The sequence below is a fragment of the Pterocles gutturalis genome, unplaced genomic scaffold, assembly GCF_000699245.1.
Source record: "Pterocles gutturalis isolate BGI_N339 unplaced genomic scaffold, ASM69924v1 scaffold2710, whole genome shotgun sequence".
NCBI lineage: Eukaryota > Metazoa > Chordata > Aves > Pterocliformes > Pteroclidae > Pterocles > Pterocles gutturalis.
This window is the reverse complement of record NW_010143094.1, coordinates 3,805-31,318: the sequence shown is the minus strand read 5'-3', so window position 1 is coordinate 31,318 and position 27,514 is coordinate 3,805. Positions and strand designations below refer to the sequence as shown.

General features: G+C 36.8%; 1 protein-coding gene across 1 annotated transcript; it reads right to left on the bottom strand.

Moving 5' to 3' along the window:
* Nucleotides 1–22,700: 22,700 nt before the first annotated feature.
* On the bottom strand, nt 22,701–27,092 carry LOC104469866 (chromosome unknown open reading frame, human C4orf33). The gene is made up of 5 exons (XM_010084585.1): nt 26,906–27,092; nt 25,031–25,091; nt 24,788–24,839; nt 24,482–24,681; nt 22,701–22,800 (listed from the first exon to the last, which is right to left on the bottom strand). Exons 1-5 carry the CDS (start codon nt 27,090–27,092, stop codon nt 22,701–22,703), a joined length of 600 nt encoding a protein of 199 aa, XP_010082887.1.
* Between the last annotated feature and the right edge of the window lie 422 nt (nt 27,093–27,514).

The window sequence follows — 27,514 nt, the reverse complement described above, 5'->3', positions numbered from 1 at the left end:
TAGTTAATTTGTATACAGTAAATGTAATATTTCTTTAGAGTTGAAGAGAGTAGTCTGAGAAGAACACAAGATAAAAATTACCCCATCAGCTCCAGCGGAATGCTTGTGTGTAACTTGATAAAATTTGACCCACAATTCAGGAAACAGTGCATTATATGTCAGTATTTCAGAATACTTTGAAAGTACTAAATAAATTATACCAAAATAAAAGCGTTGCAGTCGGAGTAAGGACTCAGTTGCCTGGAAAATTCAGCCACAGCAGCCTGAACTGAGTAGTCAACTACTCTGGGACCTTGGACTAACATGATCATTTCCTGAAAATCCCTTTTAAAAGGCACAGTGTAACACAGATCCTCTTGTTTTTATATTAGCCATCCTGAACAACTAAAATTTAGCATTTATTTATTTTGTTCAAAAGGGAAATCTGTGGTAATTCACAGCATATCAGCACCTGAACAACATGGCATATTTGCAGTTATTATTTGGACAAGGGTGTGTCTGCTAAAAGAAATTCAATCACTCAGGCAGTAAAAAGGGGGGTTTTGGACTATTTTCGTCTGGCTCTTTTGCTTGCTTTTTCCATGCTTTCTAAATCTTAGTATTTACATTAAAAATGTCTGTAATCCACGGAAAGCTAGAAATTGAAATGAAAACAGTAAATAAACTGAGAATTCCATTATTCACACCAATTTTTTTTCTTGTATAGAACAGAAATAAAAGGCTCATATAGCCTGTATATCTGAAATTAAGTTTTAAAACATGTTTCTAGAACACATTATTAACTCCATTACTGTTATAACACTTTACAGTTTTTTCATAGGAGACAGCTGGATCACATTTTTCTCACTATTGTTAATTTGCTACAGTTCCACGTAAACATAATCCCAATTAGATGTTCCTCACATACAGACTTCTGCTGACAATATTCAGTGTGGTTCTTCACTGAGAGCCATCAATATGACCTACACACTGTATTTTCTAACTGACAGGTCATGCATCAGGCACATGCTGTTTATTTGTTAGCTTCATTGATTTAAATGCTCTCTTATGCTTTCACTTGCATATCCAGGAGGAGGAGAATATTAGCAGAGGCCTCACAACACAGATGCAATCAACTACTCAAAGCAAACACTCCATGAGATGAGTGTACATGTCTTGAAGAGCAAGAGAAAATTAAATACTGGAAGTATATCAAGCTGCTTTTGCCATCCTGATTAAAGGGTAATAAGCTTTCAGGCATATATGTCCCTAATAGTTTATAGACTCCACTTACCATGTAGTAACATCAATGTCTTTTTCAGCTAAGCCATCTCATTTTTAAAATATAAGAATGCAGCAAACTTTTTTTTTTTTTTTTTTTATAGTGTATGCTGGTGTTGTGACAGCTCATACAGGAAGGCAAAAAGAGTTCAAGTCTCCAGTGTGGAGGCTGAATCACAATTTCTGACAACTTTAAACCAGACAGAATTAAGCCTCTTCCTCATCACATGAGGTTGACGGGAAGTATTGCTTCATGCGAAAAGGAAGATTTAATGCTCCCTTAGCCATACTTTATAAATAATCTTAATAAGATTACAGCAACTACAAAAAAAAGGAAGGTATAATTTATAATTTCACCCCACAACAGCAAAGGGATCATGTTATCTATATTCTCTGAACATAGGCACAAAATTCATGACATCAAAGAACACAGGAAAAAATCCTGATCGAGACAAGCCACAAAGGAAAAAATTGAATTAGTGACCGCTGTGGGCATTGTGCAACTCCTATTTCAGACTACATCTTATTGAGATGAGAGTCCCAAGACAGTCCCATTTGAACTAATTTAGCATAAAATACCACTCAATATAATGGTGGCAATGCCTAGTCTCAACTGTCTCCTGCAATTTACTTTTAATCTATAATGTTCCTTACCTTCTGTGCAATTTCAATACAGAAAAATAATACTTATGAAGTCTATTTTAAAAAAGCATTTCTGGTTACAGACTATTAGTTGTAAAGACCCTAATATACCCTAGTACCTCTATTCAAATGTAAATATTTGTGATTTTTAACATTTTACTATTCAAAACAGAACAAGCTATTAATTTACCAGACTTACTCTATTCAGAACACTTTGAATATTTACAGTCAACATTTTATTTTCAATTAAAGTAATTTTTTCCCTTACTATTGCTACTAAATACCATTGCATCTTTTTCAGAAATTATAAAAAATGCAGGAAAAAGGTAAAATATTTCAATTATAAAACCACATTGAAAATAATAAATTGGGCAGTTCATAATTGCTCTGCCTCAGGAAGAGCTGAGGGCAGGACCTCTGAAATAATTATTTCCTTGCTACCTTTTGTTTCAAGACCCTTATCATTAACAGATTAGTTCTTCCCAATTCCCACCCCCTTCCCATGTCCACCCTCCCCAGTATGAGTTAGAAAGGCCAGTACAGCAAAGGCTAAAATGTAAGTGCTGTCCATTCCCCATTTCTCTCAACTCACCTCGTTCAGCAAAAGCAATAGACAAGACAGACAGCAGGAAGGGGGAAGCAGAGAAAAACAATCATGCAGAACAGTGCACTGAAGACCACTTACCCGCTTACTCCCAGGAATTCTGGCCCTCAAGCAACCATGGAAGCCAGTGTTGAATATTGCAGTAAGATCATATTTTTTGAGTAAACAGTTGTGTATAACCTTTACTTCAGCTGATAGAAAATGATGCAGTATTCTATTATCTACAATGACAAGTGATTTATTGGTATACTTTTTATTCCTCAAAACTGTTCTAGGTATTACACTTCTCCACAACTGTACTGAATTTCTAACTCTACGTGCAATTTTCTGTATCTGAACAGTAGAGCCATACTTGTTAATGATATATTAGGCTAGTCCATTTTTTCCCCAATACGTGCTTCCTTAGGAATATTTTTACAGTTACTTTACTATGTTTGAGGGCTGATCTCATCATCCTTAAATTTGTTTTTCATAGCACATGTTTTACCTGGGTCCTGTCTGCCTTGCAAGATTACACACAATCAAATGAGACAAGAACACTTCTCTATCAATATTTTGTTTCACTACCATGCAGCTTAGTCTATTTTATACCAAGAGTTTCTCATGGCCTCTAGGCTGCTAGCTAGATTAATACAAACAACCAACTTTAGATATTCAAGATCACACCGACCTATTTCCCAGTCGTTTTTGAAAGGATCAACAAGGCTGCATTTTTCAAAAGTTCTCCACAATTCTCCCACTGTATTCCAGAGAGCCTAGTGATTAGCACTGAAATAATTAGAGAAGGGGTAAATATGTTTTAAATCCAAGTATTGTTAAAGCACTGGACAAGCTGCACTGCTTAGAGTCATTCTGTTCTCACAGATATTGCAAGGGCATTTTTTCTATCTTAACTACAATTACATAGTAATCTGATACATAATTTAAAAGTCAAATTCTATTACAACACAGAATTCAAAAACTGAGCTACTTTCATAGGAAGTTTCAAGTAGTAACAGGAGAAAAAACAATCCCAGAGGGCAAAATAACATAAGCTGTTTTCCCTCAAAAGTTATTTGCAATATGTAGAGAAATCTATACATTTGTGCTTCATATTAACATCTACATGGTCACATATGGAATATAAACGGCCTGAGCCCCAGCCTGTCAGTAAATCAGCTACAACTAAGTTGAAGCAGAAATACTGAAATTCACAACTGACTGTTTTAACAGTAGAGACAATACTCTCAAGCTTCCAGTAGTAACCTGGAGTGCAGAGTCACCAAAGTCACTTTCGTAGTGCTTAAGAACCTCCTTTTTTCTTTAGTATTACTTGCACTATCACTAGCATAGTTGCCTCTTCAGAAAAGGCACATTTTAAGTGTTAAGCTCAGTGCCAGCTCTTAAAAAGGCCAATCCTAAATATAATTGCTAGATTAATGCAGTGTCTATTTCACTACATTCTATTTACATCTCCTAGTTTATGTTCAGATTTGCCTGTACCTGTTCACAGTCCATCTCTTTCTGCAAGATCATTTGTAGAGCCTTCATTCAATGTCCTTAATACAGAGCATGGTCTTTCTTCTTTCATCTACTCTGAGTCTGGAAAAATTTCTAGAGTAGATAAATGGTGCAGAGTAAAAAAAAAAGTAAGAACATCCCCAAAAGTCCTGTTATCATCATTATTACTCCTTATGCCTCTGTCTTCTAAGTATTTTCTTTTCCCTTCTCTCCTACCTCAGTGGAAAGCAGCGGACCTTTGTCCACACCCATTTTCAGTCCAGCCTCCCATGTACCAGCCATTAAAGTCAGGTTGTTCCCAGAAATTGGAATGCACAGTAAACAATATCGTGCTCTCAGAGTCACAACTCCCTCTTCAACTCTAGAGCAGGGTATCTGCCCACTACCTCTTGCACAAATCTCATTCAAACAAGTATCAAAGCTGGAGATGGGAGGGGAAGAAAAAAAGCCTTTTTTTTTTTTTTTTAAGAGAAGAAAATGCTAGATAACACCAAAAAGGTAAATAACCAACAAACACAATTCCCCTTTCATTGCATTATATACCTAAAAAAAGGCAATGTCTGAAGAATTTTTGAAGGTAGATATGGGTATTTTAGAGTATTTCAGCTCTTAGGGGATGTTCTTAAAGGAACATGAAGGTTCATTTTATTTAAACAAGGTTTCAAACATTTTTTAAAAAATAGCAACCTATTAAAAAGTGAAGCTTTCAAATCTCCAGTCCACCAAAAATACCAAAACATGCAATGGTAGGAAACAAGCTCTTCATGAACTAAAAGTCCCCTTACTTGTTTGGCTTTGCTCAATGATTCCATATGAACTCTGTTTTCCTCCGCTACAGGAGTTAGGTAGCGTTACAAGTCCTAAGCCTTAGCTACTGCACCGAGATGTCTATTTCTTCCTACAGAACCAGAATAAAACCTGTGGAACATTCCAACAGAGCTTCTGAACCACCTTTTGCCTTGGCCTGGGTAATTCACATGACTGCATCACATGTGACTTGTGAAGTCAGACAGTTACATATGAACAGGTTACCAAGTTAAGTCGTATTCGCCATTCACTCAGTTTAACTGAAGAGTTTGACAATCTGTTCCCCTCTTGCTGGGTTGGGGAATATGTACAACCACAAACATAAACTACAGAAAGACACCATGGCCCTTCTGTGATTATGAATCTGTTTCTCCTTAGAGAAGAGCCAATGAAGTACCTGAGTTCTTGTGAATTTTGCATTAAACAAGGTACGCAGTCATTGTGGTTTGTGAATTGTTCTTCTAGAATCTAATTACAATCATCATGTTCACATAGTCTTCAGAAAATTCAAGACATAAGACAAGTTACATAATTTTCTAAAGAAAAAAAACATGAGAAGGAATTATCTAATCAAAGAGAATAAATGCCTCAGGAAAGTTTTTTTCATTTTCTAATGTGTTCTATTTTTCTTCAAGGCCAGGCTGGGTGACGCTTTTAGCAACCTGGTCTATTGGAAGGTGTCCCTGCCTGAGGCAGGGGGGTTGGAACTTGATGATCTTTAAGGTCCTTTCCAACCCAGACCATTCTATGATTCTATATTCACAGAGTGATTAATTGCCAAAGAAGGGACAAAATAAAATTTGTTGATGGCACAGTGACCATCACATATGAACCAACTCAACTTTCCACCTAGAAAATAGTTATAGGTGCATTTATACTTAAAAGCAATGCTGCACGTTAATTTTTGGTAACCATTCTCCCAAGTTTCACAAAACTACCTCATACATTGGTTCAAACTTACTGAGAAGCTCATGAGATCTCAACTTTTCAGTGTTCTAATCCAACAGAAGGCAAAGATACAAAATTAAGAGACAGCTTGATGATACCAGAGGTCCCCCTAAGGAAAAGCAAATTATTTCACTGCTTAGGTCCACAGCAGCATGCCAAACAGTGTTTATGAACTTGGATACCCTTCTTAAAACTGCGGCTTTGCAGTTAATGAGCCATTGATATACATACTTCAGAGATGCATAAAATTAGGACTGAGGAAGACTGCTGACCTAGTAAACTTTTCATTAGAACTTTTTCAGGTATCGTTTTTACCAAAGTCATAATGAAACTAAGACGTATGGAAGGCCCACTGATTTCAAGGAATAGTCCCACTGTGTTCCATAGCGACCCCACTGACTTCAGTAGGATTATTGGTGCTACCAAAGCATGAATTAAATCTCTGCGCTTGACAACAGCCTGCGTAGGCATCAAGACAGAATCATTTTTTCACCCTCAGCAGCCAGGTCTACAGCATGTCCTGAGGAACACAACAGAATTGGCAGTAAAGTTGCTCTTTATACAAAAAACAGGTGCAGTAAAACACTGACCTTGGAATGCCAGATATTTTCAAGGATACCATGTTGCCACTAAATTCAGTGAAATGGAATGGGTTTTATTGGATTAATTGCTAATTTTTAAATTAGCAGTGAAGGGATAGTACCTGAGAGTCCTGCCTTCAAGATTCTACCTAAGTAGCAATCTAGGGTCTAACTAGAATCCATCTCAGTGTGAACTTGCAAACAAAAATCAGTTTATTTATAATAAAATAAAACCAAAGATTTATTCTTATCAAATATACTTGCAGGACCTTCTGAGAACAGGTAATTTCAATGCTATTTCAAAGTCCTATCAATTGGTTGCACTATACAATAAAACCTGAAGGATTTATTTTTTATTTATTTATCCTACAATAATTGTCACTATTGACATGATATTCTTCCAAGAAGTAATGATTATTGGACTTAAATGGCCACTCACTGATGTGCCAGAAAAGCAAGATTCTCTCCCCTGCCATCCTCTTCTTAAACCAAGAAAGAGGACATTATGTAGAGGAGCAGCAAGATGAAAATTAAATCTTTCGGTGAATGAAGACTTAAAGACAACTAAATGCTGCTTCCAAAAAAAATACACTTTGGACCTATTCACTGGTATAGGCACAGCCAGTTGGTGACAAAAACCTACCAAGGAACTATGGAGTTAGTCTAGGAGTTTAAGATGCAACGTGATAAGTTACTTTCTCACTTGAGAATGACCAGCAATGAATCAAAATTCCTTAATTTTGAGCCATTATAAACACATTTAATCTCATTGCAACAGAACCATCATTATTTATCATGACCAAATGAATATGGTAAACCACTAAGAATAATGGCAGCTATTTTCTTCTAATTTTTCTGGGAACCAAGCAAGAAATATAGATCTCTACTAAGGGAGATGTGTCATATCCAAGTACATGCAACAGCTCTGCATACATGTTAACTCAGAAGAGGACAAATTAATTCAAAGTGAGAGTTTTGGAAGCGTATAAAGTCTGGCTTTATTTTAGTATCTTCTGTGCAACTCATTTAATAAACTCAACAGCTTAAAGCTTAAGCGATTAAAGAAAGGACATGTAGTAAGAAAAGACACATTAAAAGTAAAAGCCACACTCAGATGTAGCCATGTTAAAAACCAGAAAAACTGTAATGAGCCCTATGCTTAGGAGAGAGCATTGTGCAGTTAATGTTAAGTAATGAACCTTTCATGTGAAATGATGTAGTGTCACAACTCATTTGCATCCCACTTAAAGTGTAATTAAGTTTCCCTGACAGCATGGCTTATGGCTGAAAGAACAGACCTGGCTGCTAAATTAATCCAGAATCCCTCTAGTTAATAACACTCTGCAAAGAAAACTTAACACACTTTCATTTAAACTTCCTAAACTTACATTTAAAATGGCACTATAAGGAATTTCAGAGAATGTTTTTAAAGACTTTTAGCCACATGCAATAACACAGCTGACTTGAAGACAGGCGTACTGAATCCAAGACAAGGTTTGACCCAAACCATAGTACATGCCATAATGCAGCAACATGTTGAAACATTTCCACTTTTTGTTACTCTCAGAAAACTGACCTATGCATTGCAGTAACTCCATCACCAGAGGAATGTTCTCAACTGAAGAGAGAGATAAAAGGTCAGAGTGAAAAGGTGCCCCTACCTAGAGCAAAACAGACGATCATCAGCTGTTTCATTAATTGTAATGATACCAATTTCTGATTTCTTGATAGAACAAGAACATCCAGCAATGCTCAGTCTAGTCAACAGTTGTTTCATTTCTAATTGAAAGAATCCTTATTATTAACCATTCTTTTCAGCCATCTATAAAATCCATGTTCTAAAAACATTATAGAAGGATTGTCTATATAAAGTAGTCATGTTTGGATTTCTTGGATGATATGTTGTATGAATCAGTTTATTCGTGATTGAGTTTCACCTTAAAGGTTCTATTTAGAGCTAAGAAAGGTGAAACACTCCAGAACACCCAATTCCTGTAAAACCCACAAGGATCTTACAGAAGCTAACTCATTACCATGAGCCATAAGTTACAGCCTGTCTAGAATAAACAGTTCATAAACACTGTCATCTTATTTACCATTATATTCCTGTATACATGTTACAAACAGTGAGGAACTTATGCAGCCTCTCCGTTATTCTGAAAATCTCATTTGAGAGAATTCTGCCACTGCAAAGAATCCAATTTTAGCAGCTCCGCAAGATCATTCCCAAGAGTCACTCTGAAATACATTACATGAAAATCTGAAAAGTCAGGATCCGTATCCAAAAGGAACGGGTACATAGTGGCTATAAACAAATTGTAGCTGTTACAAGGCTTATTCCTTCCCTTCAAGAGGATTAGTTACAACAGCTTTTGTGACTACCAAGTATGACTAACTGAAAAACAAAAATAATGTTTTGCAAAGTCTTCTGATGTTCTGGAAAACAATTTTATATATTACAGAATATATAAAATATTCCAGAAATACTGTTCTGGAAAAAATGAAAGCTGGTAGCAGGTATTTTTTTTAATATAAATTAGCATTCCAACTAGTCACAAAAACCCTGTGGTTTTACAGTTGGTGGTAGTGGAACCTGAAGAGCCAAGTGTCTCTGAATTTGGGAGATTAAGCTATAGCTTTATAATATGCATACCATCGCTACTTAGAAGATTGGTCAAAATAATTTCAAATATTTTTTGGTTAAGGAGATGTTTTAGGAAAGCATGTTGTGCCCAGGAAGAAGTTTAAAGCACCAATTATCCCTCCACAATCATATGCAAAACTTAAGTAGTCCTTGAACTGTAGCCCCTTAGATAACAGAACTTGCTCATTTACCTGAATGGGATGCTTTCAACATAAAACACAGTTTAGTGATCAGGACCAGATGTTTGTTTTCAAGTAGTTTTAGCCATTACATGATAGTAGGAACTGATTTATCTATATCCACAATAGTAAGGCAGCTGGTTCCCAGATCTCTCCCATGCTCCATTTTTGACTTAACATTTTGAAATACACCAAATAGTAACTAATGGAGAAAATAAGGAACAGGAAAATAGTGCACAAGTAAATGTTTTATGTTCCACTAATAATTCACACTTAAATTCTCTTAGATGTGACAAAACCAGGATTCATAGTCTCTGGCTTTCATATGTATCCACTTGCAAGTCTAACATGTTACTCAAGGCCATGTATAAATCTCATCAGATGCAATTGTGTCCTAGCCACATGTTTCAGGGCAGCAAATTCAATTTTGCCTTAAACACTATGAGATTTTGAGTTGGTTTTGCAATTAATTATCAAGAGTTTATCGGTATTAGCTGAACTAGTACTGTATAACATTAAGAATATGAATGCTATTGTATTCCAACCAATCAGGTAGTTATATATAAAAACATTAATTTTTTTAAAGCACCAAATAAATATGCTTTTTTGGCAGGCACAGAGCTATTTCCAACTCATTTGCTGCAATAGGGAAGAGTTCTTCAGGCAGCCAGAAGATTCCGAGGTACTACAGAACCACCAAGACTGCAATGAAGGAAAAGCTGCTACAGCAGGTTTTTTTCCTCTAACAACATCCTGCTTAAGTTCTGAAATCAGGGCCATTGGACACTAAATCATCCAAGTAGCTTTGAAACCAATGCATTCCCGCATGGAAGAAATATAGCTGAATATATTCTCTGCAGCTTGTTTGCATATAGCTGTTACATTTCCTGTCAAATATTCATTCTTTGTAATTGTGTACAAATAATTTACATAGGATGCTCTGTATTCTCATTACCCAAAAAGTCTCACTGCAGATGAGAGTCCAGATGACATTCCATTCTGGATTTAATCCCAAAGACATTAAAGTTAAAAAGAAAAAACCTTATTTACAGACTTTGGTGGCCTCAGAGCCTAGTCTTGCTTTATTGTCAAAAAGAAACTCTTCATACTTAGAAGTCAGGCTCCTGACTCAGTTCAATCTCTCCCTCAAGTTGCTCATACATTCTTCCAGTCATATATCCATGGATAACATGGAATTCATTATTCTCAGGTGGCAAATACTTTCAATGAATAAGTGACACACCATTCCAGCCTATATTATATTCCTTTTTATAGGAGATCAATCCCTTTGCAGGGCATTTAAAAGAAAGTAATTAAAATTTCATCCTCGTTCGTAATGTGATACTGGCGAAGTATGTTGAACTAAAGCATTTTCAAATACTCCCAAATATTTTAATTATCTGCATTATTCAGACAATCATCTTCAGGTTTCTCTACTTCACAACTATTTATTATTTAGGGATTATCCAACTGACTCCCAGAAAGTTTCAACATATAAATGTAAGAAATACAGAAGATAACCTAGGGAAAAGAATTATTGAATGTTATCATTGCAAGCATTAAAGTACACATGCTGAAATACAGACACTGATTTTGATTACTTTGTAATTTTTAATAGGATTCTTTCTTCAAACTGCCATATCAGTAGTATAGTCAGAGATATGTAATGTTTTTGTTAAAGAGATCAAACTCCACTAAACTAACTGAGTAGCAATTCCTACTGGATACAAGAGATTTTTTGGAACATCTTCCAGACTACTGCCATTCCTGTATACCTCCTCCTTTCCCATTTGAGACTGCACATGGGGACTGACAACACCAGAACTTTTCTCATAGTTGTGGTAACATCAACAATTCCTTAACTGAGAAAATTATGATTAAAGTAATTTTTTTAATTGTCTTAATACAACTTCTGGGTAGCAATGGAAAATGAAATAGCAGTTGGGACTAAACACCAAGTTAGTTTCAGATGGCATTTCGTTATCCTTGCAGGACACTACTCACTGCAAAGCAGGCTCCTCCAGAGAAGATTCTGCCGTATTGAAACAAAATCACCTGAAAACAGAATTATAACGTAAAAACAAGCTCAGCATCAACATTCCTTAAATACTGAATTGAACTTCACATCCAACCTCTTTTTCAGTCAGCAACTTGGCTGATCTATCCTAATTTTCCATCAATAACAAAAAGCACAAACATATGCAGTCACATAGAAGATAGTGGTCTCTTATAGTTACCAGTTCAAATTGAAATGGTATCTGAATTTACATTATGCACAGACACACAGCATAAATCACAACTTCATCAGCTAACTTTTTTGCTCCATCAGAAGTTAATTACTGGAGAGGGAAACAAATTTAAGGACCAGATGTTTGGACTCATTTTATTAATTGCTCATCATACTGTAGATAACTGGTAAAGAACTCAATACACAAATTTTGAGTCAAGTTTCAGCAATCAGCCATCTCACAGTCAGTACAATGTCTGTTACAGAAACAAAGCCATAACTTTACTTACGAAAAACTCACGTAAATGATAGTCTATATAAATTCCTACTGACAAAACTAGTAAATGCGCTTTAACCCTGGAGGTTTTGCAATGGCCCTGTCTTTTGGCAGCTATATGAACTTTTGCCTAGTTTTCTGAAAGTGAAGCTTATGTGGTGGAACTACTCGTGTATCTGTCCTGTTCTAATTACTTTTGAGTACATGGAGCAACCTCCTCTACATTGGGTGGCTGGGGGTGGGGGGAGGTGCATTAACAAACATAGACAATTTTTGGAGTGAAAAACAGAGAATAGGTAGAAGGAAGTTCAAGTTACTGCCCCTATGAAGTAAACAGGGGTACAATTTTCAGTCATTTGCATTTTGTTTAATAAGCAGCTGCTAGTCAATCAGCTGATGCATGTACCCAGTTTATCAACCAGATCACCCATCGGCCCCACTAGCACGTGCAGAGCTCCAGGAATAAACTAGCTTCTGCTTCGGATAGGCATTGGAGAAGAGAAAGGCACATGGAGCACAGACAATAAAACTATAAGAAACTATGCTCTGCAGAACAGAAGCAACATGTTCTAATTACATGACAGAGGATTCTTGGTTCATAACAATGATTGGTGTATATAATTTGCATGTTTGTTGTGGTTTTTTTTTTAAATAACATGGTTCTGTAACTGTCAAGGGCTCTGATCCTGTCAGAAAGCAAGCACCCACAGTTCCTAGAATACTAGATCAGACTTCCTGCTAATCACAAACTTGAAGATGCTGCTCAGAAACTCCCAGAATTAGACTGAAATGTGATTCACACTACAGATGCTCACATATTTTAAATCCAATCAACATGCAAATTGTTACAGCAAGGCAATTCCAGCGGAGTTTTCTGGGAACAACAGGGCTGATTCAACAAAGCTGGAATGGACATTCAAAATTACAACCTCTTAATCCATCACAGATATCCCTCCCTCCCCCATGCCAACTTTGGTATGATTTTTGTGGTTTGAGTTTTCAAACTTCCCTGCACTCAAGACTGCTTGATTCCAAGTAGGCACCCTGTGCTGTATGGTACTACTCATTGCAGCCTACGGCCTGACGTACCTAATCATAAATAATAATCTTGCAGAGTGGGTGACAGATGGCATCGGTTTATTTCTTACAAATATAACTCTTCCAATGTGCAATGTCTCCCAACACTCAGCCTTTCAGACCCACACACCACTTCGGATTCCACCAATTTTTAACCATTAGATACAAAAATAACCTTCAACACCCGTGCCAATGGAGCTTAAAGAAACGTGAAACACTTCAGCCTATCTTCTGTTTCAAAAACCTCCTAAGATGTCAAATGCCAGCTCACAGACTTTACTGCAAGCTGACAATATGTGTCCTGGCAAAGAAACAGTTAATCTTTTCACAAAAAAAAAAAAAAAATCTCAACATATTCCTGTTATCTCGGTTTGTGAGAAACAGATGACTGACACTCAGCTCATTCAAAGTCTGACAGCAATTACAAGGTCCTTAACTACCGTTCTTCTAACAACACCTAAGATTCCTAAGTGATTTCTAATGCAGACAGAAGGGCTCAGGGAACATGGAACACAAATCCACTGGAAACAAGGCTTCACAAAACAGCTTGTAATCAGTATGTTCTAATTAGACGCTGAAAGATACACAACCATCCACAATTAATTCTACTTGCGATATGGTTTAGGGAACATCACAACTAAGTTAGAACAGACCACAAGTGCCAAAAAATGTGAAAGCAAGGCTAGGTGGCTCCCATTGTGTGGCCTACTGAAAAACAAAAAACCTCATCTTGTGTAATACTTGGAATTTATTTTAAACAATTCAGTCTTTATGACAATAATTAATTACATTACAGCTGCTGACAAAACTAGACAATTAGTAGGAGTTATAATAAACTAGCCATTAACTTGTACCTATTAATGCCTGATTTTAAGATCTTAAACTGTGTGAAAGTTTAAAAGAATCATCACATTTATCAATTACCACCATTTTTTTAAATTAAGTAATCTTTCCATGACCGAAGAAAAAAAAAATATAGGAGAAGCTTCATGAAGTTTAAAACAGAGCAGACACTCTTTGGGCTAAAATCCTACTTTAAGGGCTGTAATGGCTAAACCAATGTTTTGAGCTGTAAACACTGATACACTAAACAGAGAAGGGAGAGAAGTTGCCCAGATGTTTGGGCAAAGTCCTACTTTAAGGAGATTATTCTGGTCTTGCTACTCCGGAAAAAAAAAAAAAAAGGATTTCAGCAGAAAAAAAACAGACATTGTTGAAAACTAGGGTTTTCAGAATACATTTCAGAAACACAGAGGGGAAAGGTGTTAAAAACCAAAGATTGAAATTCAGCATCTCACATGACAGTGAACACAAAATTGTGTGAATACAGGCAATGCTTGTGATGTAATCTGTGTGGTAGTCCTCATTTTAACAGATAAATTACACATTTTGTAAGAAATACTATAATGATTTTAAGTGCTTCAGGCACTGTAGACTCAGGAGGATGAAAAAAAGTCTTGGCACTGTGATACTAACACATGCAGAATGTGATTACTTTTCCCAATATCATTTACTAAACCTGATAATTAATCTGGGGAGCCTCACCCAAGCATCAAATCCACAGATTAACTGAGATGAAAGCAGTCAATTTACTGCTCTATTAAAACTAACTAAACAGGTGCAGAAATAAAAAAATAAATTTCCACCTCTCATCAGCTCAAATACTCTTTCCAAGCCTGAATGCTAAACCTCAACAAGTCTTGACACAAGAGATGAAACATGGAAATGGACTCACACCTGAAGAAACTTCCAGTATAAAAAACCCCAAACCCTCTCCTTCAAAGAAAGCAAGTGCCTTACATTTACCAATACCTTAAACCGTAGTAGTTATCCCTTTTTCCTTGACCCCATGTCCACATCTCTGTTCCTTCCTTTATGTCAACAGTTATTCAACTGAAGTTTATTTTGCTTTAGGGTCTTTGCAGGTGTTCTGGTGTTGGGTTTTTTTCCCTCTCAGCAAGGACCTGGGATCAGGGTTGGGTGTGGAAAGGGCTTGTTTCCTTCTCTGCAGCTGGAGTTGTTGTCTATACTGACTCATCTCATGGCTGGAAAAATTCCACCATGAGCACAAAAGGGATATCAAGACAAAAGCACTGGCTAGACAAAGCTGCCCCCTTATAAGCAGCAGCCCACACTTAACTTTCAAAACCATCTTTCATCCCAAAGATGTCACTAGTGACCATCTCATCAACCATATCTGAATATCTTTCAACTTGTTCTCTGAAAACCCACAGAGGAGCAGAGTGGCACAGCAAGCATCGATGTGTATGAGCTTGGAGCACCGACCATGTAATTGACCCTTGCTGCAGATCTTTACTAAGTGACTAATAGCATGTTGAATTAATGCTACTGATCAATGTAGTTATTTACTGCTAATTATTTAAACTTGTATACCATTAGACATAAACTCTTGACCGAGTCTAGGTGCAGTTAGACAAACTCTTGACCAAGTCTGGATCCAACTGCACCTAGACTCCTCTCTGAGAAGTTTAGAAAGCAAGGGAGTCCATTCTGAACCTTGTGACTCAATGGGAGGGTCTTCCCCACTCTTTGTATTCCTACCCTTAGACATAAACTGCTGACCAAGTCTGGGACTAAGACTGGACTCAGACACAACGCACCTAGGCTCTGTAAGGAGTGCAGAAAGCAAGCAGGCACACTCTGAACCTTGAGACTCAACGGGATGGTCTCCCTTATCCTTTTGTGTCTCTGGTGTCTGTGTAAAACACTTGATTTTCCTTTGTGTCTTTCCTCCATGTAGTAAGTAATAGAGTGAACCTTGTCAATGAACTTTAAGTAGTAATTGTACAAATTCATATTAAAATCACTTTTGCTAATACCTTTGATGGTGATTCTTTAAGTGACCTATTCCACTCCTCCTGTGACAAACTGGTGTAGTTGGCAGGATCCTAAATCAGGTTCCATGACAATACCTGTCACAAGAGGTTACAGACCACCCTGTTAACATTTAGGAAAGTAATATGCAACTTTAAAACAAGAACTAATTATTTAAAGTGCCAGACACAATTAAATACCATGGCTTGTATAAGCTATAAAGCACTGAGAAAGTACTGGTTTCCAAAAAGTTTAATTTGGTGATGGAAGCAAACTCAGCAGTGAGAGAGTGAACCACTTACATTGCCTAGAATTAAAGGGATGAATAATTTTATAACAGCCACTGACACCAAGATAGAAACTTCATTGCCTGCAGTAGCTGAGTTCAAGAGAATGAATTTCTGAAATGAAAGACGAGATTAAACTGGCAAAAAATGTGATCTACAGAGGGAAGGTCTATATTTTCAAAAGGTGACCTCTGAAAACTCTCTTATTTTTTTTTTTCTTAAGAATCTGTTGCATATTCCAAGAAAGCCGCTGAAATAGTCTGGGTTCAAAACAGCAGGGAAGGCAGAGAAATTTACATCTTCAGTGCCATTTTAACACAATTTAGTTAGGTCTGTTTTACAAATGTATTCTTACACATCTGGTATTTGCAAATAAACTACATAACTGGGAGAGGTTATTTACACACACTCAGTGCTACTCTATAGCATTATTTGAGAAAAAAAATCAAAACCATATTTTGGTATGTTCATAGCTACTGCAGATACAGTGACTCCTGAACCATCACTTAAAACCCTCCCACAGACCCTGCAGCTAAGGCTTTTGCTTGTTTTAAACCAGAAGAAAGAAAACAAGCAGTATGCTCATATAGAACTAGCTTCGAGAACTGAATTCTCCTGATAATACTGATACTGATTTCAACAGATAGACAAATAAGTGGAAAAAGCCATCACTGCTAGACACTGTCTTGTGTTAACTGCTGCATTGATCTCACTGGGACTATCTGTATGAGAATGTGTATAGCTGTTTATACAACCAGTGTAAATAAGGGTTCTATCATCAGGCTTAAAGCACTTCCCAGTACTTTTGCTGAAGCACTGTTCAGGGACACTGTAGTAAACTAAAGCACTCACTGAAAGCAAAAAGAAGGAATCATGAATAAAAGAAATGCAGGTTAACGATCAAACTTCAATAGCATTGTTATACATGCACCACAATTAAATGCAATGAAGCCCACTTTAGAGATGGCTTTGGCAGCGTGAAAGAATAGTTTTAAATTTTATGTGAAGCAAATTATGCACTGTGCTGTTCATATTTTGAAAGCATTTTACATGGTCAGAAAGTAACATAATCCTTCAGGAAGCTAGAGCGTATATGACTAGGCATATTAGAGAAAATTATTAAAAAGTATACAAAGACATCAGCAGAATTTTATTCCCATTCAGAGCTTTTGCACAAAAAAAACCCCTCAAACTCTGCAGGGTCACTACATGCAGTGCTAGATTTTAATCACCTACCATACCTGACAGCCTAACTCGCTCCATCTTTGCATTTCAGACACAAATCACTTCTGCCACTAGGACACATTACCACTCATGTTTTCTTTAAAGAAAACTTTCTTTTTGCATTTTTGTACTGAAGAACAACAATTTTCTGTCCTTCTTAGGCTACAGTTTTTCACATTGTTTCACATTCCTCTCTTCTAAGCTTCACTCCAGGGTGTCTGCACCACTCAAGCCTTACTCTTGAAGGACACACAGTCTCTTACAAACCAGGCTGTACTAAAAAACCAAAATTCCTTCAGAATTAAATATAGCCTTTTTAGAAAGTTTGCAAGAGACTATCCCATATATTTATAAACAAACCAAAAGAATATTCAAGTCATTTGTGTATCAGAACACTATCTTTTATACTACAGACTGACCTAATAGAATTTATCTTCTGAGAATTTTGTCTCAAAATTATTTATAGGAATACTACGGTAGGAAATGAAACATTAAAACTGTAACTGCAGAACGCAGCCTAGTGTTTATTTTGATAAAGATGCTCCCAAAAAACCAAAATAAGAGATCATCAGCTTGACTGAAACATCTTTTTTTTTTGTCTAAACTCAAGGATATAGTAAGGAGTGGCTCTGGATAAGGATAACTTGGCTGGTAGCACCAAGGCATGCTTTTGATAACCTTCTTCCTCCACCTAGTGGCAAGAAACATAAAAAGCAAGGTCTTTGGGAGTGCAATCATAAGATGTTTTTAACCAAATGTATGAAGATCTACTGACATTTTAAGGAGGGCTGAGTCACGGAGAATTCTAGTTTTCATGTCTGAGTTCACAAGTATGAACATACTATGACAAGGAGCTTAGAAATGCACTTAAAAGATAAAATTGCTGAAGCAAGACAGATTTTTCTTTACAGGTATATTTTTCATTCATTAAGCTCAGTATCTTTATTTTTCAGGTTATTCAGTCTGATCATCTTCTAAGTAAGTGGTTGCAAATATCCAAATCTGCATTCTGCCTCAACTGGCCAAGTATTTACTAAGAAGATTAAAAGAAAAAATTACAGCAAAACTGCTCAGCATTTCATTAAACTTGGTAAATCAAATAGCACAACAGCATAAACTATTTAAGACAGACAATTCTATTGCCCTATAGACAGAGCAATAGTTGTACTAGAATGCGAGAACTAATTAAAAGTTTCTGCTGAATTATCTGGCAACAGTGGAAAAAACATGCCTATTAGTTTTGAGCACTATGTAAGCAACAGAAGTATATCCATTATCTCAACTGAAATTTTAGGTGATTAGTGCTGTAAGCTCATATCCCTTAAGTTCCACATATTTCCTAGTTTCCTAATCAATGCCTAAAGGCAAGAAGGTCTATGTACCATAACTGAATTTAAGCATGCACCAACTGCTTCACTACACCTACAAGATAAGGCCTAAGAGATTACATCTTCTTTCTTCACTGGGGGGTGCTATAGTGAGGAACTGCCTCCAGCTGTCCACATTCACATATTTGCAAGAATCCAGTATCTTTTAAGACTGTCTGTTCCTCTGCCTGGTTCAGCTGAAATTGGCTAACTGACTTAAAAATCATTACGGTAGTAGGGAAAAAGGTGAAGACAAACCTGCTAAAAAGGCAAGAAGGTAGAGATAAGCCATCAGTCTCAGTTCCTTAGGAATTCTGGACAAATATGGTAAAATAATTAAAAATTGCCACAACATTGACATTTCCACATGTCACACTTAAGGTTATCTAAAGCCTTTGCAGAGCTAAAAAAAACTCAAATACTGTGCACCTCTCAATGCATATTCCCCCTTTTCCAAAGTAATAAAATTCGTGCATCTTAGACCCAATATGGGATATCAGGATATAACTGACAAAAAGCCAAGTATTACCCACAGGAACTTATGAGACAGGTTGATATTTTTAAAGAGTAATGGCTAAGAAATGCTCTTGAGGTTGAAGTGCTTAAATCCATTTCAAAATGAAATGGATTTGTGGATAGAGTGCTTCCATGATCTATACTTTCATAAAATGCAGAGCTGCATTTTATGAAATTGATATCCTACATAAAGTATATCTAGTGTGACAATTTAGAGAATTTATCTGTACATATCAGATTCTTGATACAAGTTTGACATATAAAAACAGCACAATGATGAATGCCCCTACATATGCATGCATGTACATAGGCACATACACTGAGCTAGACTGGACTGAGTCACATTCTTTCTAGAGCAGGAATAACAATTAACGAACATATAATTAAATAGAACTCATGCAGAGCAGTTTGTTCTGTCTTTTCTTCCTGTTTGCACGTCATCAAAACCAGAGGCAACTCAGGAAAGACAGGCTACAGCTGGACTCCACAGTGTAAAACAAAGCCTGGTTAAGAAGCACATCAGAGCAAGAAAGCTATAACTAGCTGGTCACCTCAATGACCACTGATGCCTATCCTGCGAAATCCTGGGAGCTGCAAGGGATGCTGGCAAGCACTGTACTGTCCACTGATGAGCCAAGAATTCATTACCGTGTGCCAAGACGCTGCACTTCCATCTGAAATATGCCTTATGTAGAGACCCGCCCCCAAACAGTAAGTTTCTACCAAGCGACTAATTTAACTTTAAACCTTTAGAAACAAGTCAGTGCACAGGTTTCAACTCTGCACTCCATGAACCCATATGGAAACCTTCAGATGAAGGGCAGCACTTACAGTTCAGACAGACTCTTGAAGTTCAGAAACATACAACTGAAGCACCCGACAGGGGCGTGGAGTAGCATGTGCCTTGAATAATGTCTATATGATAACTCCCATTCTCAGAAGCATCTAGCATTACATTTTATACTACAGACACCACTATTTTACTTTAAATTGCTTATTTAGGGAAAGTAATCTACTTCTTTCAAAGTTTATAATTTGCATCCAAAGTCAATTCTGAAGTAGTCAGTTTGAAGTGGGCATGAATGAGATGAAGCCTCTGAATAAGTAATTTGATTTACTGTCCCTGACATACAAAGCATCATTCACCACAAGAAAACAACCTTTGTGAGAAAGACAGTAAACTCATCCTGAACCTTTGCATGCACTTTTTCGACAAAGCATTTAAAACAAAGTCTAAAAGTACAGTGAAATGTTCTTTTGCTTTTGACTGAAATTTCAAAACCAGCTTTTGAATGTCAGTACCTAAAGAAAAAATTTAATCAACATTTATTGGATTAGTCAATATTTCAGAGTGATGTCATTCTTTAGAAAACTGTGTATGGATTGAAGGCAGAAAACAAGCCAAACAATTAAATGTACAATACTTATAATTTTCAACAGATGGCACTTTATAGCAAGGAATCTATAGTGTCTAATTAAGAGAGAGCAAAAACAATTGGACAGCTCAGTGCACTGACATGCCAAAGTCTGCATCTGAAAAAGCCTAAAATCCTTGAATTTGAAAGTATAGTTCTATAAAACTGAAAGTAAAAAGAGGGAATTAAAGCCAAACAAAAAATCTGAAGTAACATTCTATCCCACAGATATTAATCACACCAAGATGTTCTTCACAAAGGCAGGATATTCCCATCTTCTTTTCTTCTTGTACAGAATCTACAGGTAGAATTAAATTTAAAGATAACATAGAAAACATGACCATCAGACCATGTTTATTACAAGCTCAGAAGAGAACAGAAAATCCTTTCAGAAATACGACTTTCAGAGTGCACTCTGGTGCAAAACTTTATGTTCATTTTTACATCTAAAGCTACACACAAGATTTTTAGATTCATTTATGACGTAAAAAAACCAAGAAAGGCCTGTGAGCATTTCTGCCTCTGAGTTACAACCCATGTTACACTTGAAAATTGTCTGTCAGCATTATCTGAGTGGAAGGTGCTTACTAATGAGAGTCACAAAAGGCAAACTGAGAAGGACAGCAGGGGAAATGGCAATTAGATACATTTTCGTAACACAACTAGTTGAGTATTGAAACAAGTTACCCAGAGCATTTGAAGCTCTACCTGTAGAGTTATTCAAAACTCGACAAGGCCCTCAGCAAACTCACCTAGTTTCAATGACAGAACTGCTTTGAGCAGGATGTTAGCCTACAAGAGCACTAGTCCCTTCCAAGAACTTGTAGGATTCTAAATCGCTCAGTAGAAAATGCTACACAAAAGGATGACACCCAACACCACAGCCTCAGGGCATAACTTCTGAAAGGTACTCCTTCAGTTATGACTCAGACATTCTCTCAGGCTCCCAAAATAATCCTTCTCCCAGACTAGAGATCACGACCAGCTTTTACCCTGCGAGGACAACACTTCAACAGGATGCAACAAGTCCTCACCAGTAAAGGACTGAGGACCGTGTCTTAGTCTGAATCCTCATTCTGAACTAAACCAAAAGAAGTTTGATTTTAAAGTCACCTACTTTTCAGATGTAGGATCTGGTTACTGGGTAAGCTTCCCATTTTCTAAGTTAATTCATATAGGAACAATTCAGCAGCCACAACCAAGCAGTACTTTCTATGCTAGACAAAAAAAGGAACATCTCATTTGTAAATCCTGTAAGTATTTACAGATTAGATTTTACCAGCTAACAGTATTGAGTACTGTTAAAAATATCCATGCCCACATGTGGACACATAAAATTAGACTATTTCCAAGGTTAAGTGGCATGAAACAAAATTCTCCTACATCTGCGCTGAATCCTTAAGGTAATGTGACAAGGCCTTGGAACAAGGCCAAACAGGGATGTCCCTGGCCATTGCAGGGCGTTGGACTAGATGACTTTCAAAGGTCCCTCCCAACCCAGACCATTCTACGGTAACAAACAAGCTTTTGTAGGCACACAACCATATAGAAGAGTTTTACTAAACATTCTCTCTCCCAGAAACTTTTCCTGGAATGCATCAAACCTTTTGAAAGTCTACCTTCTGTACCTAAATATCCCTAGAAATTCCACACTAAATTTGAAGCAGAAGTCTGCTAATAAAGTAACATAAATTATGTTCCAACTTCAGCACCGTGCAAGGGAAAACTTCAGGTATAGGAACACATAGGAAAGGGACTGGCTTGTGTTACACCTCCACAGCATCTTGCAATGCAAGTACTGGGCCACCAAATGCCATGATAGCCATATGCTTTTCTGTTCCTGAAGGAGGCATTCTTTCTCCTGGTTGCAACCAAAAACTTTAGGTATATTATCTCATTCAACAGCCAAGAAACAAACAAGCAGCAGTGAAAATACAGGAGAAACGCAGCAACTAGAGGAAACCGAAAGACTCCAAGGCAGATATTGACCTTGTGAGGCTTAGAGCTCTCATGAAAACACAGTTGTATTTGTAGCACTTTTTGCCCTTCATCAGTAGGAGTAGATTCATCTCTTGCACCGATGAAAAACTCCATACCCAGATGAACTGAAACACAAGCCCTTGCATACTTCATACAGTTAAAATCGACTGGCCCAGATACTTTACAGTTGATTTTAAGATCGATCCATGCTTTTGGTGTCAAGACAAGCCTTGCTAATCTGATATTTACGAACGCTGCTCAAAATTAAGAAGGTGTTTCCATATAGCTTCATTCAACCTTAATGCTACAAAAATTTATGTCTCAATCCATTTAATTAGAGAGAGACTTCCATATATCTGATTCAGGCTGCTTCCATTCTTCTCCCATTAGTCCTTTCAGGTTCAATTCTTTGAAAAATTCCAGGCGATGACTGCAAAGAGAAGAAGAAAACAAAAAAAGCTATGAGTCCTATAGTGTCTTAGTAAAAGGCAGTATCCTCCAGAGGTTTAATTAATCTTTATTTTCATGTTTTCTTGGACAGGAATGTAACCATCATTCCATGTGTTCATTTTCCAAAACCCGAGTTTATAAATAAAACCACTACTGTCTTTCTGAAAATCTTGTACTGGAAAACACAGGGCAAAACCCTCAGCTATGAACAAGTACCACACAGCACAAAGTGAAGTTAACAGAGTGCTCACCTTTTCATCTCCCTCAGCTTATGTTACCTGGCTCTGTAGTCAGAGCAAGAGCACAGTGTTGTCCTGCTTTATGACTTATCTGCACTCCCACGAAGCAAATAGCATTTACAACTCTTGACTAATTGAAAAATCCTATCACAGGGCTATCATCTCCAGAAAAGAGGAAGGCAGGACAGGATAACGAAGCCGGTAAATATATGTTTTCTGTAAGACTAGAAGTCTCATTTTCTTTTAAACATTATGAAATCAGTTCATGCTAAGAACTTCTCCTTTAGGCTACCATACAGAAACAATAGAAGGAAAACACTGAAGCCAATTGCTAATTAATACTTACATTAAAAAACTGACAAACAGTAGATAGAACATTTAACACTACACTAACCACTTAAAAAGGCAAATGGAATTCTCTTATTAGGAAGTAATTTGCAAGAGTGAAAACGAACTAAGAGCAATGAAAGTAGCAAGGAGCAACCTCTTCACATATTTGCATCTGCTACCAATTTCTGAAAAAGTCAAGGATGTTTTTTGGAAGAGGTACTATAGAAAAAACAGAAATAATCCCTTTTTGAAACATATTACAGGCACTCTCCAGTTTACCCCAGAAAAATAAAATATCTATTTCTTATGGAATACTGATAAAGAGAATATACTTCATTTGCAACAGCTTTGATTTTTTTTTTAAAGTAAACATTTGCAGAAGCTAAGTTTTTCTTAAAGAAAGGCAAAAAAGGGTAACATCTAAAATTTACCTTACCTGGCTGTCATTTTATGGTGACTAACAAGTTAGTATAAGAACTATCGTGGACCTCTAAAGCTAGTTCATTTATAAAAACTGCTGCTTCTGGGCATTTTGTATCAAATCATCTCACCCCACACTCAAAGAAAACAAACAGGCCCAAAGCACAACTTAAAAATCAACGTATTTGAGTTTTTTCTATTGAAACTGGGTATTCTTTTAATACACTTTTCACTTTAGTCTGCCTTTCCAAATTTTTCCATCATATGGAGCCATCTGTAGAGGTGAGGTTGTTTAGAATAGCAGGGGAGAAGCAAAAGAGATTTACCGGAAATGTATCTGGTGAAATTAACACTAAGTAGCATTTCAGGAGGTGCTAGAGGCAAGGAAAAAGTAGAACAACCTATCTATGATTTAGCTGAGGAAGGTGATAAAACAGATGCCAATGGTGTTGAATGCATAATTCGCTATGCACCTCGTGGATAACACAGAAATCAAGCACTAATTACAGCTATCTGCCGCAGCGCTTTATACAAAGTACAGTGCCCATGGATCTGTGGCTAACCAGTCTAATTAAAATCCTAGTGGCACTCAACCTGAACATCAGGTTTGCTTTCTTTAAGTATCCCAAGAATAGTGCAACTATATTACAGAAGAGATAATTTCATGCTTACAAATCTGGTTTTTGTCCTTCCTGTAATTCATGTTGAGGCACAGGATGAAGCGCTTCATATTTTCTCTCTTCTCCTGAGCCATGAATTGCAAATGCATTGAACTTGTTAGTGCACGGTGGAAAATAATGCCAAGGAAGATGAGCTTTACCCTCCCATTTGTTTTTCATTCTGGTCACCTCAAACTCTAAAGGAAGTTCTTCCTGTTAAAGGAGGGAAAAAGGAGTTATTGTCATCTTCCAGTCAGGCAACAGGTACCTAAAACCAGATAGTTTTTTCTGTACATTATGAATGTACTTTACCGCTTACTTTCCATACTCTTCTTTTGCCAGAAAGCAGCAACACCAAGTGTTGTCCGTGGCTGTCAAAAAATCAGAGCATAATTTTCTTAAAATAATGCCAAGTTATTAGTGCACTGTTCTGCCACAAACGTGCACATTCCCCATACTGGAACAATTTCCATATCCAGTCTTTCTTGTACATGTGTCTTAGAAGCATTACAACTGGAAATGAAAATTAACATTTGTAACTTTTTCTGAGTGTTGTACTTACGGACAAAGTTCAACTTCTAAATACTGTTCATTTCTGTCACTCAGGAAAAATGCTTCTACAACTGAAAAAAAAACCAATTGGCTGTCAGTATTGTACGTTAACTATTTTGCAATATCCTGACACCTTCACATTCCACTAAAACAATTATGTTTTCATTATTTTTGGCCTGTGTCATGCCAGTGTTTGTCTAGCTGTGCATATGCTCCTGACAGCTTTATTTTAAATGGTGTGCCGTAATTGTAACTTCAAGAGCTTTTATTTAAAATGCCTATCACAATAAGGAGCTTTATAAAGCACTGTACTAATTTTATTTACTTTGCCAACTCCAGCTTTGGAAACACTCATCTTGATGCAGCAGAAAAATGGCACATCTATTAACTAATGTCAGCTACCAGTGCAGCAAGCGAAGCATCAGCACATAGCAATTTCACCTAGCATGCTTGCTGTGAACAAAGCTGACCAAGACAGAGTGATCCTTCTCAATCATACTCACAGCAGGCACTCCACTTAAGTGCAGAAGTCTTGTGTTTGCCAGTAGCCTGAGGGCACAGAGCACCAGAGATCAGAAAAAAAAAAAAAAAAACCAAAAATAAAAAGAGGAACATACACTCACAGCAGAGAACACAGCCCATAACAAAGACTGATAAATCTCAGAAATAGTAAGAAAGCATTTAGCTCAAATGGCTTTTCCCTGTAGATAGCCGATACTTTGGATAGGAGATGACTGTTCCAGGTGTACCTGAGAGCCAGGTGTGACTGCTGAATCACCTTTTAAGAACACCAAGTGGAACTACAATGGTGCTTCTCACAGCAACATTAGAAAGCTTTAGTTAGAATTATCATTAGATATGATTAGTAAATTGATTTTTACATTTTAGTATAATAATATCAAAGAGGTGCTAAAGCTGTTCTAACAGAGCTTTAATCAGAATAGTTCAGTATCAGGAAGTAGAGAACTGCTGGAAACATTAAATTCTTGCATTGTTCAAAGCAACAGTATTGACAGGAAAGGAGAACAAAAACATTACTATAAGGATATTCCCCATTCCATTTGGGTACAATTTTGAATTATTTAATGACCTGTTCTATTATTTAATGACCTGTTCTTTGTTTCACACCTTCCTGTTCCTCAAATAGACTTTGGAAAAGTGACTAAAATAGACATGTTTTAGATACTGCTCTGTTACTTAAAGCAAAAGTAGAATCTATCTTTAGGATTTCACTTCTATGTACCTACTGCAAATGCATTTTTATATATATGCCACAATACTTTTTTTGTCAAATATATCAAGCCTCTATTATTCCACAAGTTATCAGTAAACCAGACACCAAGCTTGAGTGCCCACACTATTGACAGGAAGAGTCAGCCTCATCATTCTTGAAATCAATCCTGCTCATTGTACTCCATTTCCTTGTGACCACTGAGAGACAAAACATATTTGCTTCTTCTCCTGGTCATTTGTATCACTGCACTACTACAAAACAACCACTCACCATATGGCCAACAGTGTTGGTGATGAAAATCAATTCACCACCTAGAAAAAGAGCACCACTCTCCAAAGTTTGGGGTAGTTTACAGCTGAATATAGTATGAGGCTTATAGATACTTAAAGAGCTGTTTAAGAGTCAGGCAGTGATTACATTGCAATTCTTTCCCAGAGTGCTCTGGAAAAATTTTACATTTCAAATCTGATCTTTAAAAACAGTACTGTGACTAAAGAAATTGAGTTGAATTAGATGACATATACTTACAGCCATTAGATCAGTTTCAAAAAATAATCACCAGACTCTTAAATAAAGAGCAGGCTTATTAACTGTAGAGGAACATCAGTGTCTACACAAATCAGATATTTGCAGCAGAACAGGTACACTTACCCTCATAGTCCCACAGCCTACTAAAAGGTTTCCCTGCCTCTCCAAGTGGTGCTGGAGGATCATTAAAGAAGGGAGCATTAACTTCCATTAGCAGTCCTGCATTGTCTGACTTCAGCCCAATTTTTACTGGCTCATGGCTCACAGGTAAACCATCCCATGTGTGTTGAATTCTAAATTCCATCTTCATAAACTACATAAATGAGAAAGGAAGCTTTTAGATTAAATTTCAGCACCAACTGCACTATTTGCTTAGCCAGGAAAAAACCCCACACTGGCATACAAAGTCAATCATGACATCAGAAGAGCTGAAATAGTTTAGCTTTATAAAGCAACTGAATAAACAGTTACATGAAGGCTTTTCATTGTTTTTTATACCTGCATGGTTACAAATCACTCTGAATTCTTACCAAGCTTAAGGCATTTCAACTATGTACCTAAATAAACACCTTCCAAAACCATTAGAAATATTTATCAAGAGAACAGATAAACAAAGCCTGCACTGAATGATCCTAGATTATTTGGCAATATAACAATAGATTGAGAAAAGCCTTCCATGAATCCAAGATGCAAGATGATGAAACTGTTAGCTAAAGCTTTTCTTGGTAGTCA

Bases quoted from the DNA above. Each gene is read 5' to 3' on its own strand.
- LOC104469866 (XM_010084585.1), bottom strand. From the start codon at position 27,092: ATGAAGATGGAATTTAGAATTCAACACACATGGGATGGTTTACCTGTG. The intron at 25,092-26,905 runs GTAAGTGTACCT...TTTTTTTTTCAG, and splicing joins TAGGCTGTGGGACTATGAGG to TTGTAGAAGCATTTTTCCTG. The intron at 24,682-24,787 runs GTAAGCGGTAAA...CTCCTTTAACAG, and splicing joins GCAAAAGAAGAGTATGGAAA to GAAGAACTTCCTTTAGAGTT.